Source organism: Triticum aestivum, chromosome 3D (assembly GCF_018294505.1).
Source record: "Triticum aestivum cultivar Chinese Spring chromosome 3D, IWGSC CS RefSeq v2.1, whole genome shotgun sequence".
Taxonomy (NCBI): domain Eukaryota; kingdom Viridiplantae; phylum Streptophyta; class Magnoliopsida; order Poales; family Poaceae; genus Triticum; species Triticum aestivum.
Genome location: NC_057802.1, coordinates 323,041,416 through 323,062,775, shown reverse-complemented (window position 1 = coordinate 323,062,775; position 21,360 = coordinate 323,041,416). Strand labels below are relative to the sequence as shown.

The following is a 21,360-nucleotide window of genomic DNA, read 5'->3' as shown; positions in this document are numbered from 1 at the left end:
CGACATACTTCTGGCATTGCCGGCTTGGACACATTAGTCTGAAACGCATGAAGAAGCTCCATGATGATGGGCTCCTAACTTCGTCCGACTTTGAGTCGTTCGAGACATGTGAATCATGCTTGCTAGGCAAGATGACTAAGTCTCCTTCTGCAAAGAGTTGCGAGAGGGCGTTCGATCTATTGGAGCTTATACACAGTGATGTGTGTGGTCCAATGAGCACAACTAACAGAGGTGGCTATCAGTACTTCGTGACTTTTATCGACGACTTCAGTAGATATGGATATATCTATTTGATGAGGCACAAGTCGGAAACTTTTGAAAAGTTCAAAGAGTTTCAGAACGAGGTTGAGAATCAGCTCGGCAAGACTATAAAGCTTCTACGATTTGATCGTGGAGGTGAGTACATGAGCCAGGAGTTTGATGATCATCTAAAAAGCCGAGGTATAGTACCTCAGCTCACACCTCCGGGTACGCCATAGAGAAACGGCGTGTCGGAACGGAGGAATAGGACCTTGTTGGACAAGGTCTGGTCTATGATGAGAAAATTGGATTTACCCTTGTCATTCTGGGGATACGCTCTAGAAACTGCAGCTTTCACACTTAACAGGGTACCATCAAAATCCGTAGACAAGACACCACATGAGATGTGGACCGGGAAGAGTCCCAGTTTTTCTTTTCTAAAGATTTGGGGTTATGAAGCATTTGTCAAGCGACTTATGTCATAGAAGCTTACACCTAAGTCAGATAAATGCATATTCGTGGGATATCCGAGGGAAACCTTGGGATATAGCTTCTACAACCGGGAAGAGAACAAAGTGTTTGTTGCTCGGAACGGGGTTTTCCTTGAGAAAGAGTTTCTCAGTTGGGAGGCTAGTGGGAGGACGGTCCGACTCAAAGAAATTAGAGGACCACTCGGGGACGGCTCGGCTAGTGATGAGATCATACCGGAGTCTGTCGGGGAACCCGTAGTGGAAGCGACACAGAAACCACGGAGGTCGGAAAGATTGCGCATAGTGCGTGATGTATTGTTGCTAGAAAGCGATGAGCCGGCCACATATGCGGAAGCGATGGTGAGCCCAGATTCCGAGGCATGGCTAGAGGCCATGAGATCCGAGTTAAAGTCCATGGATGAGAATCAAGTCTGGACTTGGTTGATCCGCCGCCTGGCGTAACAGCCATTGGTTGCAAATGGGTCTTTAAGAAGAAAACCGATGTGGATGGAAATGTTCAGATCCACAAAGCTCGGCTTGTCGCTAAAGGTTATGGACAAGTTCAAGGAATTGACTACGACGAGACTTACTCGCCGATAGAGATGCTGAAGTCGGTGAGGATCGTACTAGCTATAGCTGCATATTTTGATTACGAGATATGGCAGATGGATGTCAAAATGGCTTTCCTTCATGGAAATTTAACCGAGGACGTGTATATGATACATCTCGAGGGTTTTCTTGATCCGACTAGCGCTAGTAAGGTGTGCAAGCTCAAGAGATCCATTTATGGGTTGAGGCAGGCATCTCGGAGTTGGAAGATTCGTTTTGATGAGGTCATCACTGGTCTCGGTTTCATCAAAAGAGAAGAGGATGCTTGTTTATACAAGAAGTTAAGTGGGAGCTCGATAGTGTTTTTGATCTTGTATGTGGATGACATACTACTGATCGGAAATGATGTTTCGATGTTGAACTCGGTCAAGGGATCATTGAATGGCAAGTTTTCGATGAAAGACCTTGGTGAGGCAGTGTATATTTTAGGCATTAAGATCTATAGAGATAGATCGAGGAGGCTGCTCGGCTTAAGCCAGAGCACGTACATAGATAAAGTGTTGAAGCGGTTCAACATGAGTGAGGCGAAGAAAGGGTTCTTGCCACTCTCGCATGGTATAAGGCTAAGTGAGACTCAGAGTCCTTCGACATCTGATGAGCGAAGCAGGATGAGTAGGATTCTGTATGCCTCGGCAATCAGATCCATCATGTATGCCATGATATGTACAAGGCCTGATGTTGCTTTTGCAATAAGCCTAACAAGCAGATACCAAGCCAATCCAGGTGAGAGTCACTGGGCAGCGGTAAAGACTATTTTGAAGTACCTGAAAAGGACTAAAGAGATGTTCCTAGTTTATGGAGGTGAGGAAGAGCTCGTCGTAAGGGGTTACGCCGATGCAAGTTTCCAAATCGACAGAGATGATTGTCGATCACAGTCCGGATTCGTGTACGTCATGAATGGAGGAGCAGTGAGCTCGATGAGTTCCAAGCAAGATACGGTGGCCGATTCTACCACAGAAGCCGAATACATTGCGGCTTGTGAAGCTGCAAAGGAAGGTGTTTGGATCCGGCATTTTCTGGATGATCTTGGTATTTTCCCAGCCTCGGTAAAACCGTTGGACCTTTATTGTGATAATTCTGGTGCCATCACACAAGCCAAGGAGCCGAGGAATCACCACAAGGTCAGACACATAGATCGGAAATATCACCTGATACGAAAGATCGTAAAGAATGGTGATGTAGAGTTATGCAAGATTCACACGGATGCAAATATTGCAGATCTGTTGACTAAGCCGCTTCCAAAACCCAAGCATGAAGGGCACGTTAGAGCTATGGGCATTCGATGTCTATTTGATTGACTCTAGTGCAAGTGGGAGACTATTGGAGATATGCCCTAGAGGCAATCATGTATGATGATATTTCCTATGTGTTTATGAATAAATATAGTCCTTGGACATTGTCGATGATGTGTATCAGCAAGTACGTGACTTGTTTGTGGGACTATGCATTGTATGATGACTGTCCTAAAAGGTCCCTAGTCGAAAGGGCTGTGTGGACGTGCAGCCGACTAGACTAGCATATGACACGGTCGATGGCTTGGTCTCACTAGCCATGGAGCATTGGATGCTAACCGGATAATATGGACTTGGAAGGATCTGGTCGGATTCGACATAGTCGGATCCGAGTCGAGATAAGGTCCGAGTTGGGCAGACCCAACTATGAGACGCAGTGATATGTCATATGTGAGTCTCTAGTACAACATACGTTCTATGTCCTAAGACCTAAGCTGGCACATGTACTCGGGATGGTGATAGACCTGCTTTGGACCGACCAAACGCTACTCCGTGACTGGGTAGTTACAAAGGTAGGTTTCGGGCTTGTCCAGACCCATGCTGCGAGACATGGTCGAGCAAGATGGGATTTGCCCCTCCGATCAGGAGAGATATACTCTGGGCCCCTTGTGTGATCCGACCAGGATAAGCATGGCCATGCGACAAGGATTATGAGATAATCCGGTTTGTGGTCGGCATCACTGGAACGAGAAAGAGGTCGGGCTAGCACAAGGATGACAAACTCTCCTTGAGCCCGACAACATATATCGTGTGGCAAAAGGAATGGAAGTATGATGTACAGGTTCGCCTAGCCAGCTTCATAGTCTACTTGGTGTTCGGCATGCCTTGCTAGGGGCCGCTACCAACCGTGCAGTTCGGAGGTGATCCGAACTGCGACCAAGCCAGCTTGAACCTAAGGGGTCGCGCGCTTAAGGGAAGGAACCTATGAGGTCGGATCCGAGGACACTGGTCGGATGTGATCTGAGCTGTATTCCGATTGCGGCCGAGTAGACTTATGGGCTTTAGGGTCCGTGTGAGGCCCAAGTGTTGAGCCCACGACGGACGCCTATATAAAGTGGAGGTGCCGCACACTCATGGGATTGATCGCTTCGACGTTGTCGCTAGGGTTTGCATGTGTTGCGAATAGACACCTCCACTCACCGCCGGTTGTGTGACCGGACCTAGCAGTCCGCCGCACGATGTTCCTCCTGCACATGTGGATACCGTTAGAGGCGGTGCACTTGCGCCGCTCCGGCGAACCTGTACGTGGGGACCCATGATGGGCTGTTCGAGGGAGATCGGACAAGGAGGAGACGATCCACGCGGACGCGCTGCCCCAACTCTTATTCTGCTGCACGGCACCGCGTGTCTAGTGGTAACGAACTGTGATCCATCTCCCGTAGCATGTTCTTGATTGTTCTGCGCGTAGGAAATTTTAATTTGCAGTCGACGCACCCTACCATAGGACCCAACATATCACCGCCCACAACTCTTTGTGTTCTACTCATGCATATCATCTACGCATAGACCTGGCTCATGATGCCACTGTCGAGAAACATTGCATGGAAAACAAAAAAAATTCTACGCACACGCAAGATCTATCCATGGAGGTGCATAGCAACGAGAGGGGAGAGTGTGTCTATGTACCCTTGTAGACCGTAAGCGGAAGCATTTAGTAACGCGGTTGATGTAGTCAAACTTCTTCGCACTCCAACCGATCAAGTACCGAACGTACGCCACCTCCGCGTTTAGCACATGTTCAACTCGGTGACGTCCGCGCCTTCTTTATCCAGCAAGACATCAAGGTAGTGGATGAGTTTCGATAGCACGACAGCAGGTCACGGTGATGGTGAAAGTTATCTCCGTAGGGATTTGCCTAAGCACTACGAAAATACGATCGGGGTGTAAACGGTGGAGGGGGGCGCCGCACAGGGCTGAGCAATTGATCTGTATGTGCTAGGCGCCCCCTCCCACATATATATAGGTGGGGGATGGAGGAGGAAGCCTGGAGGCGCCCCAAGTGGGGCCGAATCCCACTTGGGGTCCTGCCCTTAGCCGCGCCCCTGCCATGTATAGGTGCGGGGGAAAGGCAGGGGAGGGAGCCCCCCCTTTCCTTTCTCCCATGAGAGGGGAAGGCAGGAGGGGCTAGCCCTTCCCATTTTCCTTCCCTAGGGCTGGCCGGACAGAGAGAGGGGCGCACCAGCCCCCTGTGGGCTGGTCTGTCCCTCCCTTGGCCCATTAAGCCCATATACCTACCGGGGGTGTCCGGAACCCCTTCCAATGACCCGATGGCTACCCGGTGCATCCCGAAACTCTTCCGGTGTCCGAATAACATCGTGCTATATATCAATCTTTACCTCTTGACCATTTCGAGACTTCTCATCATGTCAGCGATCTCATCCGGGACTCCGAACAACATTCGGCCACCAAATCATATAACTCATATAACACTATATCGTCAACGAACGCTAAGCGTGCGGACCCTACGGGTTCGAGAACTATGTAGACATGACTGAGACACCTCTCCGGTCAATAACCAATAGCGCAACATGGATGCCCATATTGGCTCCTGCATATTCTACGAAGATCTTTATCGGTCGAACCGTTATGACAACATACGTAATTCCCTTTGTCTATCAGTATGTTACTTGCCCGAGATTCGATCGTCGATATCTTCATACCTAGTTCAATCTCGTTACCGGCAAGTCTCCTTACTTGTTTTGTAATATATTACCTCGTAACTAACTCCTTAGTCATTTGCTTGCAAGCTTATGATGTGTATTACCGAGCCCAGAGATACCTCTTCGATACTCTGAGTGACAAACCCTAATCTCGATCTATGCCAACTCAACAAACACCTTCAGAGATACCTGTAGAGAATCTTTATGAACACCCAGTTACGTTGTGACGTTTGGTAGCACATAAGGCATTCCTCTGGTATTCGGGAGTTGCATAATCTCATAGTCGAAGGAATATGTATTTGACATGACGAAAGCAATAGCAATAAAATTGAACGATCATTATGCTAAGCTAACGGATGGGTCTTGTCCATCACATCATTCTCCTAATGATGTGATCCCATTATCAAATGACAACATATGTCCATGGTTAGGAAACCTTAACCATCTTTGATCAAGGAGCTAGTCAAGTAGAGGTTTACTAGGGACATGGTATTTGTTTATGTATTCACACATGTATTTAAGTTTCTGATCAATACAGTTCTAGCATGAATAGTAAACCTTTATCGTGAATAAGGAAATATAAAATAACAACTTTATTATTGCCTCTAGGGCATATTTCCTTCAACTTGATGGGTTCTCACACACTTCTCTCATCTCTCTTTTTGTGGCTAGGAGGACTAAGTTTTTCTCTCTCGGTGTAGAGTCACTCAATTTGGGATTTTGGCGCTCACTCTCTTTGTTGTGGCTCATTCTCTCACTAGTCTCTCCACGATGGTGGATGCTTTCTTGTCGGCGATCACTTGGCTTGGTGACATAGGTCGTAGCACATACTCCGCTCCCTTCATCTTGAAGATATAGTGGTTTGTTCTTCCATTGTGGATGACGCCGCGGTAGAATTGCCAAGGTCTTCCCAAGAGAAGATGGCACACGAACATGGGAACCACATCACACTCCAAGGTGTCCTTGTAGGTGTCGATTTTGAACGAAACTTGCACGGTGTGCTCCACTTGAATGGTGCCGGAGTCGCTAGGCCATTGGACCTTGTAGGGGCGAGGATGCTCGTTCTTAACCAATTGTAGCTTGGAACATAGCTCGTCACTTGCCAAGTTGTGACAACTTACTCCGTCGATGATGACCTTCACGAAATGTCCTTTGATGCCTGCTTTGGTATGGAAGATGTGGCAGCGTTGGTCTTCGTCTTGTTCGTGTTTGAAGTGTCAAGAACTTGGAGACCACGAGAGCGGTACTTGCATCATTGTCACAAAATACTTGAGCATCTTCTTCTTCATTCACTTGACGGTGCATGGCGACGTGCTCGAGGGTTTCCCTCTCGTCTTCACTCATGGAGTCGTATGTGCCATCATCATTTGCAATCACTGTTCGTCGGTTGATGCATTGGAAGGACTTGTGTCCACGGCCACCACATGTGAAGCACTTGAGAGAACTTGTCTTGACGGGATCGTCCGGTGGCACCGATGATGAGGGGGTCTTGGACTTGCAGTTGCTTGCCGGAGGACGAGTCGAGGAAGGGGTCGCTTGCTTGAAACTTGACTTGTCGCCGGTACTTGGTGATGCTCTAGTTGAGTTAGAAGGTGGCGAAGCCATAGTTGAGGGAACTTGAGTGTAGGAGTTGTAGGTCTTGGAAGAGTACTTGGCGTATTTGAAGTCTTCTTGCACGTGTCGCTCGGCCTTGGTTGCTTGATGAACTAGCTCGAGAAGGTTGGAGTAGGGTATGAAGTCGGCGATTTTCTTGATTGGGTGAATAAGGCAGTTCAAGAAGCATGCCATAGTCTGCTCGTCATCTTCCTTGACATTAGCTCTTATCATGGCAATTTCCATCTCTTGATAGTATTCTTGCACCGTCTTCGTGCCTTGCTTGAGGAGTTGCAACTTATTGAAGAGATCTTGGGTGTAGTGTGTAGGCATGAAGCGAGCTCTCATGACATCCTTCATTTGTGTCCAAGTCATGATGGGTGGTTTGCCTCTCTCTCGGTGTCGCTCGATCACTTGCTCCTACCAAATGAGGACGTAATCTTGAAACTCAAGGGAGGCCATGGCGATTTTCTTCTCTTCTTCGTAGTTGTTAAGACGGAATATCTTGTCGACTTTCAATTCCCATGAGAGATATTCTTCGGGATCCTTGCTTCCGGAGAACTTGGGAATGGTGAACTTGAGCTTGCCGTAGTGGAGTTATTCATCATAGTGATGGTGTTGTTGTCGCTCTTGTCGTGGTGGAGGGTCTTCGAGCACTCGATCCGCTTGATGTCATTCTTGACGTGGAGGAGGACGAGGCATATGTGCACGGTTTCGCCTTTCTTGTTTCTCTTCACGTCGGGCAGCTTCTTCTTGTCATGCTCGATGAATTTCTTCTTCTTGCTCACGTACTTGACGGCTTCGTTGTGCGATGGCTCGAGTTGATTCGCGGAGTGCTTGTTGTGCCGCTTGAGCTTGTTCTTCGCGACTGTGTTGCTCTTGCCGGATAGCATCACCATCTTGAGATGCTTGATGTGGACGATGTGGCGGAGGTTGCTCTTGATCCATTGCTTCTTGTTCTTGGCGTCGCGCCTTTTCACGTGCTCGAACTCGGTCTTGTAAGCCATTTCCATGGAAAGGATTTTCTTGAGCTTGGCAATCCGGAGTGTCGTCGTGGCCAAGAGAATGGGCTCGAGGAGTACTCGCGTCGGAAGAAGAGTATGACGACGAGTGGCGACTTGAGTGGCGCCATCTTGGTGAAGAGGTTGAGGAAGACACGAGGCTCAAGATCGTGGTGCAGAATTCGTCCATTTGTTTGGAAAGCTTGGCGTCGAGGTAGTCCCATTGTCTTGCTTCCGATTGTCATAGGTCGGTGGCGAGTTTCTCGATGCGATCACCCAAAGCTTCACTCTCTTGATATAGAGCTCGTTGTGCGATGAAGAAGTGATTCTTGGTGACGAAGTTGCGGTCATCATCTTGATCCTCGAAGAGCGGGTTAGCCGAAGAAGTAGGCCTATCCATCATGTGGAAGTGGTGGTGAGTAGGAAAATGAGAGAACAATACCAAAGTTACCTTTTCCGAAGATTGTGGGTGTATTAAGTATGATCCCACGTGATGCTATAATAGTAGAATTGGTACCGGGTTTGGTTTCTCACACCTACAAGTAAAAGGCTTATGGAGAATCTCGATTAGGAAGTGGCACAAATAATTCAAGCAAATTTTAGTCAAGATGTTGAAAAATTTGAAAAGGTGCACAAATCACAAGTAAGACAAATAGATCAAACCCAAGGATATCACTAGGAACACACACACGGAAGATAGATGGGATCCGCACAACGAGGGAATTAGCTCTAAGAGGTGGAACCATAGAAATGCTCTTGTTGTATGGATACTAGAGAGACACTAGGTCCATTGCTCTAATGGGCTAGATACGCTAGTGCACCAACCTAAGAGAGAAACGGGTCGTCTACTATCCCAAGTATGATTATGTATGTATGAACCAAGATGATGGAACAATGCAAAGTGGCTCAATGCTATTTGCTTACAAGCTCTTGCTTCTCTTTTCCTTTGCTTAAAAGCATCTTTTTTTCTTTTTTTGACTATGCCACAATGCTTGATATGCGAGCCAGAATATGAGGTAACAAGTGTGATATGCACGGGAGAGACGTAACACTAAAGTGTTGGGGAACGTAGTATTTCAAAAATTTCCTACGATCACGCAAGATCTATCTAGGAGAAGCATAGCAACGAGCGGGGAGAGTGTGTCCACGTACCCTCATAGACCGAAAGCGAAAGCGTTTAGTGACGCGGTTGATGTAGTCGAACGTCTTCACGATCCAGCCGATCCAAGTACCGAACGCACGACACCTCCACGATCTGCACACGTTCAGCTCGGTGACGTCCCTCGAACTCTTGATCCAGTTGAGGCCGAGGGAGAGTTTCGTCAGCATGACGGCGTGGTGACGGTGATGATGAAGTTACCGGCGCAGGGCTTCGCCTAAGCACTACGACGATATGACCGAGGTGTAAAACTGTGGAGGGGGGCACCGCACACGGCTAAACATCAACTTGTGTGTCTTTGGGGTGCCCCCCTCCCATGTATATAAAGGAGGGGGAAGAGGAGGCCTGCCCAAGGGGGGCGCCAAAGGGGGGAGTCTTACTTGGACTCCCGGTCCAAGTAGGATTTAGCCCCCCCTTTCCTATTCCAACTAGGAGAAGGAAGGGAAGGAGGAAGAGGGGAGAAGGAAGGAGGGGTGCACCGCCCCTCCTAGTCCAATTCGGACCAGCCCATGGGGGGCGCACGGCCACCCCTTGAGGCCCTTCTCTCCTTTCCCGTATGGCCCATTAAGGCCCACTACTTCCCCCGGCGAATTCCCGTAACTCTCCGGTACTCCAAAAAAATACCCGAATCACTCGGAACCTTTCCGATGTCCAAATATAGCCTTCCAATATATCGATCTTTACCTCTCAACCATTTCGAGACTCCTCGTCATGTCCATGATCTCATCCGAGACTCCGAACAAACTTCGGTCATCAAATCACATAACTCATAATACAAATCGTCATCGAACGTTAAGCGTGCGGACCCTACGGGTTCGAGAACTATGTAGACATGACCGAGACACATCTCCGGTTAATAACCAATAGCGGAACCTCGATGCTCATATTGGCTCCTACATATTCTACGAAGATCTTTATCGGTCAAACCGCATAACAACATACGTTGTTCCCTTTGTCATCGGTATGTTACTTGCCCGAGATTCGATTGTCGGTATCATCATACCTAGTTCAATCTTGTTAACGGCAAGTCTCTTTACTCATTCCGTAATGCATCATCCCGTAACTAACTCATTAGTCACATTGCTTGCAAGGCTTATAATGATGTGCATTACCGAGAGGGCCCAGAGATACCTCTCTGATACTCAGAGTAAAAAATCCTAATCTCGATCTATGCCAACCCAACAAACACCTTCGGAGACACCTGTAGAGCATCTTTATAATCACCCAGTTACGTTGTGACGTTTGATAGCACACAAGGTGTTCCTCCGGTATTCAGGAGTTGCATAATCTCATAGTCAGAGGAACATGTATAAGTCATGAAGAAAGCAATAGCAATAAAACTTAATGATCATTATGCTAAGCTAACGGATGGGTCTTGTCCATCACATCATTCTCTAATGATGTGATCCCGTTCATCGAATGACAACACATGTCTATGGTCAAGAAACTTAACCATCTTTGATTAACGAGCTAGTCAAGTAGAGGCATACTAGGGACACTCTGTTTGTCTATGTATTCACACATGTACTAAGTTTCCTGTTAATACAATTCTAACATGAATAATAAACATTTATCATGATATAAGGAAATATAAATAACAACTTTATTATTGCCTCTAGGGCATATTTCCTTCATAAAGGTGCACCAAAAGCATGGCCCGACAATACTCAACTTGCTAGTCTCGATGGGTAAGTAACGTAAAAGAAGGCTCGAGGCTATCAAGGTAATGGCAAGGGTAATACAATGGTGTCGTCGAGGTTACCGTCCTTGCTTACGGGTGGTATGAAGATGGAGTGGTCGAAGTCGAAGTGGAGTCTGAGCCGATGACGAGTGGTGGTGATGATGAAGTCAAGTCGCGCCTAAGTAGCTGAAACACCTTAGGACATGTACAACCGCAACCCATAGCTCAAACACAAACAAGAAGTATTGTGGAAGACAAATGGTGGTGGTGGAATGGCGAAAAAGATGGAAAACAACAAGTGGCCGAACTGCTCTGGATGGTCCGTGCGCACGGGGTAAGTGATGCCCATGTGCACGGGTCCCGATGGCCCATGCGCACGGGGTGTTCTAGAAATGCAAGAACACTCTCAGATCCGTGGATATTTTGCAAAATCCAGCCAAAATTGATGGTGGAGTGGGTGGGGAAAGGTGTTAAGGGGTAGATCCACTTGTCAAACACCAAATTCGTGGATCAAATCGACCAAATCTCACAAGATCTAACAAATTGCAAGAAATTTTTGGGGCTATTTTTGGTGGGGGTTTTCGAATATGGACGAAAAACAACAAAATCAAGCTATCAAATGGGGGTGGGGACTCCAAGATGTGAATCAACCTTGCTCATGATACCAAGATGTTGTAGGGTGAAACCCTAAGATGGATCTTTTCACACTTGGAGGGGGAAAGGGATGAACACCAAGAACACAAAGTGGAATTAACTCCAACAAAACCCAATCACACATCCACTAGAATAGCAAACACACAGATCCACAAGACTACAAGCATAATCAAAGGAAACAAGCACTAGGTAAAGCTCTTCCCACTCATAAGAGATGAGGTCTTGATGATAGTCTTGTCCAAGAGGAGGCCTTGAAATCCACAAGTGGTTCCTCTCCAAAGAGGTCTTGGTCTCCAAGAGGAGGGTAAAGATGAGCAAAGTCTCTCAAGATCTATCCAATACTTTGCTAACCCTAAACATGACCCTAGGTACGGAATATATAGGCTTGGGGGCGAAGTGGACGAAGTGAAGGCCCACCAGCCAAAACCAGTCGGCCATCCTATAGGGCCCATGCGCACAGGGTAAGTTGGGCCCGTGCGCACGGGGGTCCCGTGTGCCCCGTGCGCTTGGGTTCTACCGTGGCCTAGGCCCGTGCACACGGGGTCTCTGGGGCCCGTGGGCATGGGTTAGCCTGGGAGGTGCAGAACTGATGCGGCTGGTCTCCTTCTCCTTCCTCGTGGCCTTGGGGTGTTCCTCCTCTTCCTTTGGGATGCTCCTCACCATCTTGGGTACGTTGGTCTTCGTACCTAAGGACACATAGAGCATTTTGGTGAGGTAGCAAGCAAGTTCCGCTCGTGTCCATATGCATGTCAAGTAGGAAGGAGTTCACCTCGGTTTCCATTGCGCGTGCTCGAGCTCTTGTCATAGGTCCACGTAGTGCTTGACGCGTTGGTTTAGAGTCCATAGGGATGATGGAAGGATGCTCCGCATCACAAAGGGTAGTAGCTAAGGTTGTGATTAGCAACATCAAACATTTCTCATAAATCTCGTCTCATAAAGTAGATGTCCGAAGATTAAGAGGTGAACAAAGAAAGTAAATTACTCCGTATTAAACATGAACAACTACTACTATCTTTCCAAAAAATTAGCTACTACTATGGCCCTGTTCGGAGTCCCTCAGCTCCACAACTCCGCAGCAGGAGCAAGCGGTGCTGCAGTTGAAAATCAAGGAGCAAGATTTTGGGATTTTTGGAAGTTGGCGGATTGCCCAATAGGGTCCATGTACTTGAAACCTCAAAAGCTAACAGTTGTGGGATACCACCGCTCGCTGTGCACCCTTGCGCAACCACCGAGCGCCCAGGTCCCCTGCCGCGTGATCAACCTACCTGGAGTCTTGCTCATAAACAATACAAGGCCGAGTTAATTTGGCTAATTTATAGGATTACACTACATGTATATATTTTGAAATCAGAGAATTGTTTGAGATTAGAGACTCCCTACCAGCTGGGCTCTTGTATGGTTTCACTCTGATGTCACGCCTTCACCGTAACCCATGTAATGCGCCAAATCCATTAGCACAAGATGCGTCGGCCTCGAACACTAGCTGGAGAACGTTCATTCTCTAAAACTAGATGATTTCCCTACGCGTTGCGGTGAGAAGTTAAAGATTAATTTTAAATGAATTATGTATGAAGAAAATGATCTAAATCAAACTCTACTATTAATTAAGAAGAAGAGAATTGACCAGTTAATTAACGGAAAACCGGGCGAAAACCAATACAAACGGAACACTGACTAACTACTCACATGGCAAGAAAACCCCACCACCACACAGGCAGCCCCTCCCAGACTCTCCGATTACACAACACCCACAAACCTCGACATTGCTACTACGCCATGTGACCCTTGACAAGAACACTTTACATAAGACATCAAACACCTTCCAACCCACAACGACAACCCAATCCAAGAGGACTGGCCGAGAGACTTAAGATCATCCATCAAGCAGCCAGAGACACGTTGCCTAAGGCGCCACTCTTGCCTTTTCTCACCTTCTTTTGTTTGCCTCTTATTGGCATCCTTATCAGGAGGCAAGCAATCGACCTGCCCAAACCAGGTCTAGCAACCTTCACACTGGCTAGCAAGTCACATAGTTCTTTCGCGAAGAGAGCATCTGGTTTTGGAGTAGGTGCAACCACTCTTGGCTCAGTGCTCATGTCACTCACAGGCATCACCTGCTCGATGGTCATAGAAGAGGGAAGGACAACAATATCTAAAACTCCGTGCTCCATGATACCGAGAGGAAGGCTGGCTGACGCCTGACACTCAATGGACTTAGGCGAGCGAGAGACTGCAATGTCCAAATCACCACATCCCTTGGCATCAGGTATCTGGCTAGATTCCAGGGGTTATGATGGCGGTAAAGCCACAATCGAGATCTCAGGGGGGGTCTACCTTCAGTTGTTCGACAGACAGAGGCAGAACCGACCCCCCCCCACATAGCTCTCGCAACTCAGGCATGATCTGCAGCATCGGAGTCACAACCACATCATTGTCCAATCCCTCAAAGGCTGACAACGGCGAACAAGCTCTAGCACGAGGGGAGAAACGACCATGAAGCTCTGCACACATATCGACTTCGAAGCTGTCAATAGGCACAACCAAAGGGCGCAATACATGAGCAGTCTGCAACACAGGTGGCGCCATGGAGAGCTCGCCCAGTGCGACCTCAACACGCTCCATTGAAGCTCTCCATCCGCAACATCCAACCTTGCATAGAGTCAATGACATCATGTAGAGGCTGGACCATCTCCTGAAGCTGGAAGGAAGTCATACCAAGGAGCTCAGAGCGCAGCAGCTCAGCCTGTCGCTCCAAGGCAGGCCGCACTTGGAAATCCGCCGAGGCCACAGAGCCAGCAGGAGCAGCAACGACCGATGCCCAAGAATAACGACAAAACATCTTCGAGAGGAGCGAGGCTTCTTTCTGGACCTTGCGAGCAGCTAGAGCCTGTTGGTGCCTGACGGGGAGGCGTGGCAACAGTGACATGGTAGGACTTCCCAAAAAGCTAAGGGGACCCCAGGCATTGCGGCACTCACGCGCTCGATGACCATTCTCAAGGCACCAAGAACACCTAAAAGGATCTTGACAAACCGCTGCACGGTGACCAGGAAGGAGGCATCTGCAACATCTACCATGAAGCCAAGCGGGACAGGATGGGGAGCCAATGTAGGGACTAGAGAGTCTGGGCGTTGCATGTTGCGCTGCGGCAGCACCTCCTACCAACCTCGGCAAGCATCCGCATCACACATCACGCCCGACCGAGTAGCCGAAACTGAGGATTTGGTAGCCGCCGACGGCGGCCACGGGGCTATTTCATCATCATCCTCGTCTTCTTCGTCGTCGGTACGGGACCTCCGCGAAATAGATCGCTCCATGTCCAGAACCGGCGTAGTGCCGGCAGGTGTTGAGGACGGCGTCGCTTCCACAGTAATCGAGGACGGTGTAGCGCCGCCAGCAGGAGTCGTGGACGGTGCTTCAGCGGTAGCAGTCAGGGGTGACGGCGGGGCTTCCGCAGGACCCAAGAACGACGTAGCAGCGCCAACAGTAGTCAGGGACGGCGCGCCCCACAACAGCAATCGGGGTCGAGGTTGACTGCGCGACGCAGGCAGGAGTAGCGCCACCACGGCCCGGGGACGGGAGACACCCCTTATTTTAATGTAGAAATATTTCATACTAGCATTGTGTATGAACACAAAGTATGAATATGGTCTGCATGGGGTGCAAAATAGTGTTAGTGGATGCTGACATGACACACTTGATGAGATGAAAAGCCACATGTTCAGAGAATTAGAGTTAATGAGGATCAGCTATTTAAGAATAGTACATTAATATTAATAATATCATTTATACATGGGGGCGACTAATCAGATGTTATAAAACCCTTTGCGAGGACCTCCAATGATCACTTTATGGTTGCCTAGAAGCACACCAAGCGGTGCATCCAGTCGTCGTCGCATATCGTGTGTTGGGCGCTCCTTATGTATTTCATGTTTTTATTTCTTACATGTTTTAGCTGGGTTCTTTTTTTGGTTTTTCGGTTTTCACCGGGTTTTTTCTAGGTTTTGGAGGGGGGAAATGCACGCTTTCTTTTCGTGGGATTTATTTTGTGCTATTTGTTTCTCATGAAAAAACAGATTTGCTTCCACGAAAAGAACAGTCTCTTTTTGAATCTCGAAAAAGGGGAATATATATATGCTCCACGGAAAGCACATATTTGATTCTCATGGAACCATAAATTTGCTTCCGCGAGAAGCGTGACTATGCTTCTTAGAAAAAACTTTGTGCTTCCCCAAGAAGCACCTATTCGCTTCCGAGACTGTGCTTCTCAAAAAAGAACAAATCTATGCTTTCACCAGATTTGCTTTCGCAGGAAGCACAATTATGTTTCTCCGGAAAAGAATATAAGCACAGTTGTGTTTCTGTGTAAAAAAATTATGTGCTTTCGAGAGAAGCATAATTTTGCTAACATGAGAAAAAAGGCACAACTGGTGCTCCTAAAAAATGAAAAATCACAACCGTGCTTCTGAGCTTGGTTTTTCTGTATTTTTATTTTTGCGCTAATCGGGTTTTTTGGTTTTGGTTTTTATGTTTTTTCTTACTTGTTCTTTTGGGTTTTGCCGATTTCTGGTTTTTATGAAAAATAGTTCGTCGGAACCTATAACATGAGACCTATTTTCAAAGATCCTAACGTGAGAAGTCCAACGGTGAAGATGGTTCAGAATTTGAACACACAACTTAAGAGATAAAACGTTTTAAATAAATGAATCTATAAAAAAAGAAAACACCCAAGTTACGAGAAGTGGTGTGCATGCAGTGCGCCACTTGTCAAGATCTTTGCAAAAGATCCTCAACTAATGATTTAGTTTATACACATCAAACACAAGGCTTTTAGGTTTCAAAAAATAGCCTTTGAATGAATACACCACACCTCAAATATTCGGCCTTCAAATCTTGGGCCTGCCCCTGATTGTCAGTACAATGGGCACGTATTAATATCATTGATTGTCAGTCTAATGCGCATGTATATATCATTTTCTATTTCCTGGTCATAGATCACTCCCAACTGGCGCTCACACACCAAACACTTATAGGCCTGCTCAAACACAATGTTTCGACCGCTGGCTTTGTTCCTCGATCGCTCCCTCAAAAGAAAAAGGTTTCTGTTTTTTCTCTTTCTTTGGCTCACTCGATTTCGTCGGTTCTCAGTTGATCGTCCACAATTGACTATTGATCAGGACCCAGGTTGACCATTGACTTAAAAAAACATGAAAATCAGAAGGTTCATGAATTTTTTAAAAAATAAAAAAGTTCATGAATCTGGAAAGTTAACATATTTAATATATTTTTGCAAAATTTGAAAAAAAAATCATGTATTCAAAGTTCAGGAAATAAAATGTTCATGAATCTAGGAAAGTTCACTAATTCAAACTTTTTCACAAAAACTGAGAAAAAATACATGAAACTAGTACAAATGCCCGTGCGTTGCACCGGGCGAAAAAAAGGGCACAACCTGCTTTCATTTGCCATTGTGCACCATTTCTTATATCCAATTTTAATAAACATCTATGATAAGGTTAAATATGGAATTTTTCTTATTTTTAATAAAATTTAACGTTTGCATAAAAATGGAACACTTTTTAAAGAATAGTTAACGCTTTTATGAAATTGGCATATTTCTCTAAAAAGAACATTTTTCTATCAGATGCTTTTCGAAAAGAATGTTTTGTTGTACATTTTTAAGTGGAAATATTTTTTCTTAAAAATGGAACATTTTTTGGAAATTTTTAAGCTTTTTAAAAAAAGTGCAAACATATTTTGTTGAAAAATAGCATGAACATTTTTAAACTATATTTGTTGTGTTAAGTTTTTTTACAGATAGTCTTTTTAGGGTATATTTTGGGAGTTTTTACAGATAGTTGACTGTTTGGTTGGGAAGAGTTCCCCTATGACAAATTAAAATTAGCATATTTTCATCTTGTAAAATGAAGTTGCAAAGGCCATTTATATACAACAAATTTGTTTTCAAAGCATTTCTTGATTTTGTACCGCCTATCATTTGTAAAGATAGTAAGGTGTCCAACGTTGCGACGGGATAAGTACCTGATGATGTCCAAAGGATTGAGAAAGGACATCAAAGATAACAAAAAAGTGAAGAATGGCAATGAACAATTTAAGAGCCGCAAGTATAGATATTTTACAAATAAACAAAAAGGAATACACGATTGCTTCTGCCCATTCTCGCCCTACACAAGCAGAAATTACAAATGCCCGTGTGTTGCAACGGAAAAAAAAAACAAATCCTTAACCCAATGGCTCAAGACCCCTCCTCCTCCCACGACCCACAGCCAGACATGATGACATCAACAAACTCTTTAAAATCCTGTCCACGATGTCATGGCAGGATGTGTTGTAGAAAAAACATAAACGTGAATGGATTTTGTAAGTGTACTGAACAGGTAAAAATGAGGTATAGATAAGGTAATACTCCCTGCGTTCCAAAATAGATGACCCAAATTTGTACTCCCTCCGTCCGAAAAAGCTCGACATATTTTGTGAATAGATTATTGGTTCTATTTCGAGAGTACTGTTTTCTTCTCTTATCCTGGACAATTATTCATCGGTGATCTTCCTTGCAACACCCAAGGACTTCTTGGAAGAATCTAGCAAGAACAGACAGGTGTACCAGTAGATCAACCAGCCGTTATTGCACAATCATACAGGCAACTATAAGGTCTAGCACTGGGCTGGGCACAACACATCTCTGGAGCAAGGGTTGATCATGACCCTACAACAGAAGGGAAGGAATATGGTACAGCTAATAATCCAGCCATCAGGCGATGCATCCTCTTCTCCGAAGGCTCTCCACCGCATCCTTGATGATCTTTTCCAAAGGAGTGAAATGCAGGCCCAGTGCCATCAGCTTCTTCGGCACCGCCTCCGCTCTCACCAGCCCAGGCTGCGTGTCCTCAGGTAATCTGCCGACCAAACCGATCAAACGCAAAGAGATTAGCACCGTGACAACAGTCCATTCATGTCGTCGTTTGTTATGAAATTATTGTTCTCCAAACATGTGAAGTATGTGTTCAGTGTGTGTTGCTTACTTCGGGACTTCGTGGTCGGGGTAGAGCTCCGCGACTTGGGACGCGAAATCGCTCAAGTGACATATGGGCTCCACACAGAGGTGCCTCCCGGATGCAGCCGGGTTTTCAAACAGCGTGATACGGGCTAACGCGACATCTTCCACGTGGACTGGCCCGATGAAGAAATCCTTATACTCCTCTGTGCAACCTGTGTGTGTAGTGAAAGATGGGTTGAGGAAATGTTTCCTTATCATAGTAACAAATCACACACTAAACCGGACAAGAAGTCTTCTGAATAGCAAATGCATCATTGCCAGGGTGACGAATGACAATGGATGATGATTTTTCAATCTATGGTTCTTATGCCAATGCACAGGCATTGTTTACGTAAAGTATGGAGCAGAAAAGGGTTTCAGATATGACAAAAACATGCAGTTTTACTCTTTAGTATACTAACCACTGCAGGATATTCAGTACATGGGTATTAGCTTCATTTCAGCCAGTTCTCTCCTGATGAAACTAATTTGCAGAACTTGTTACTTTTCCTTGCTTTTAACAATTTATTGTTTCAGGTGTAAATTATATCCGGAGAACTCTTGGAGGAAGAAAAATTGGTAATATAAAGTACGAAGTTAACTATATATACCGCATCGTTGTATCTGGAGTAGTGAATCCGAAACTTTTTGGTCTACTGAACCTATATAAATCTCAGATTCTCAATCCAAGAGCTTCTAACTCTTCTCCTCGACATCAGTAACGCCCATTTGTATCTCAATTGTGGTATGGGGTGAAATCTAGGGTAAAATAGAAATGATTGAATAGGCTTAGCAATGCTTTTGCAAGTTTAAAACACAACTTTCAGTGATGGGAGAAGATCAAAATTTCATGTTACCTACATGTTCAGTAAAACATGAGTACATTGCATGCAATACGGCCTATAAGTAGGATCAAGATTTCAAGATCGGCGTTTCTGCACAAGAGAGTTTCACCAACAGTAGCAAGTTACCTGGTGGGGTATAACAACCACTGCTGCTCGCTGGAGTCCGACCGTAACGACGTATTCATATGTAAATATATATTCAATAAATATGTAAAGCCCAAATCTGTATTTTATCAATTTATTGAAGCTATAACTTCTATATTTTAGCATGACATGATTAATATAGAAAACTATGTAGGTTTGCAGCATGATAATTATCAAAATGACTTTGTATATAAACTACCAATAAGATATTCCAAGTTGTTCCGAAAATAACAGAGAAATGTTACTACATACCCATACTCCTCAGGCATATTTTTCTGTCGATATTCATACGTCATTGCATCACACACACACACCAGAATTGATCGCATCAAGTGTACTCCATTGCATCTGCCAACATTAATTGCGATATATGTCAGTGTACATACATATCAAGAAAACTTACAAACTTTCATAGAGTCATAGAACAATCAAGCTATTCTTTTTCTTTACTAATATTGCGGGTTGTACAGATCCGGCCAGACCACACCGCCGACAGGGTGGGGGCCATGTTCGTCGTGATACTCATTAGCATAGCAATGAGAGGGCCTTCCGGCCCAGCAGCTTCATCAACCAGCGCGTGTGCCACTGCCATATACAAGAATCATCTACACAGAATTTCTGTTTAGTGCGTTCATGCCTTTTTAATTTGCCAGTGATCGATGCGTGGACTGCCGGAACATGCATTCTAATCAACGGGCGGTGGTGCAGACACTACAACAAACGCAATCAATTCAAAATCACAAACAGAAAAGGGATAAGCAGCAGCTAGACCATTCACCAATTGTAGTAACTGCTTCATCTTACAGGCACACAACTTCAAGAGCATAGCAAGCAAGCAAGCAGAAGCAAAAAAACTGAAGCAACAAAGATAAAAGTCAAACAGCACTCACCGACGGCAACTGGAGCTCCGCGCGGCCCCTGCCAGCGCCATCGGAGACCACCAGCTCGAACGGCCCTACCATGTCACGGACCCTGACGCCGGAGCCGAACGCCAGGTCGCCATCGCCGGTGACGAAGTCGACCCCGTCGGGCCCGACCACCTCCTCCACCGCGGGGGCGTCGGGGCGGCTCCAGTCGACGGCCCCGTCGGAGGCCCGCGCCAGCGCGACCGCGGGGCCCCACGCGGGCGGGGAACTCGTAGCGCTGCACGGCGTCGACGAGCGCGCCCTCGGCGTCGAGCGGCCAAACCCGGACCTCGGCGTCGGGGTCCCAGCCGTACTTGTCGACGATGGCGTCGACGACATCGTCGAAGAAGGTGGGATCCGGGGCGGGCACCGGCTGACGGCCCGCGAAGGCGTAGGCGTGGGAGGAGGCGTTGGAGGTGGCCGCGAGAGGAGAAGTAGGAGGATCGGGCAGGCGTAGGAGGTCCGATCCCCCTGGAGGCCCGGACCAGCGCCGCCGCCATCTTCGTCCTCATGGTGTGTTGGGGACGACGGCCTGGAGTCGGGATTGGGGCAGGCGGAGACCGGGCGTTGCGTCCGTCCGTTCGGGTGAGAACGAATCGTTTTTTTTACTTATTACTAACTTAAATCTGGAGCGCGCGTTAATTACCGGAAACTTGAGGGAGTGTTTTGCAAAAACGCCGCGACGGTGAACCCAACAGACTCAATCCGTGCTTTATTATTATGATGATGATGATGAAAAGATTGTAAAAATTTCATGGATTTGAAAAAAAGTCACAAATTAAAAAAGTTCATTGATTTCAGAAAAAGTTCACTGGTTCAAAACAAATTCATGAACATGAAAAAGGTTCACATCTTTAATTAAAAAGTTTATAAATTTAAAATAATCTTGAATTTAGAAAAGCATTCACAAAAATTTAAAAATTTAAAATTTTAATGAGTTAAAAAATGTTCATAAAATTCAAAAAATTGCAAAGATAGAAAAGTTCACGAAAACCAATCAAAGAAAAAAAGAAAAGGAAAAGGAACAAAACCAATAAAAAAAGGCCCGGAAG

General features: G+C 46.1%; 1 protein-coding gene across 1 annotated transcript; it reads right to left on the bottom strand.

Moving 5' to 3' along the window:
* Positions 1–17,847: 17,847 nt before the first annotated feature.
* Positions 17,848–20,904, bottom strand: LOC123078659 (uncharacterized). Its single transcript, XM_044501244.1, has 3 exons — positions 20,294–20,904; positions 18,401–19,751; positions 17,848–18,274 (listed from the first exon to the last, which is right to left on the bottom strand). Exons 1-2 carry the CDS (start codon positions 20,645–20,647, stop codon positions 19,704–19,706), a joined length of 402 nt encoding a protein of 133 aa, XP_044357179.1. The 5' UTR covers positions 20,648–20,904; the 3' UTR covers positions 17,848–18,274; positions 18,401–19,703.
* Positions 20,905–21,360: the final 456 nt, after the last annotated feature.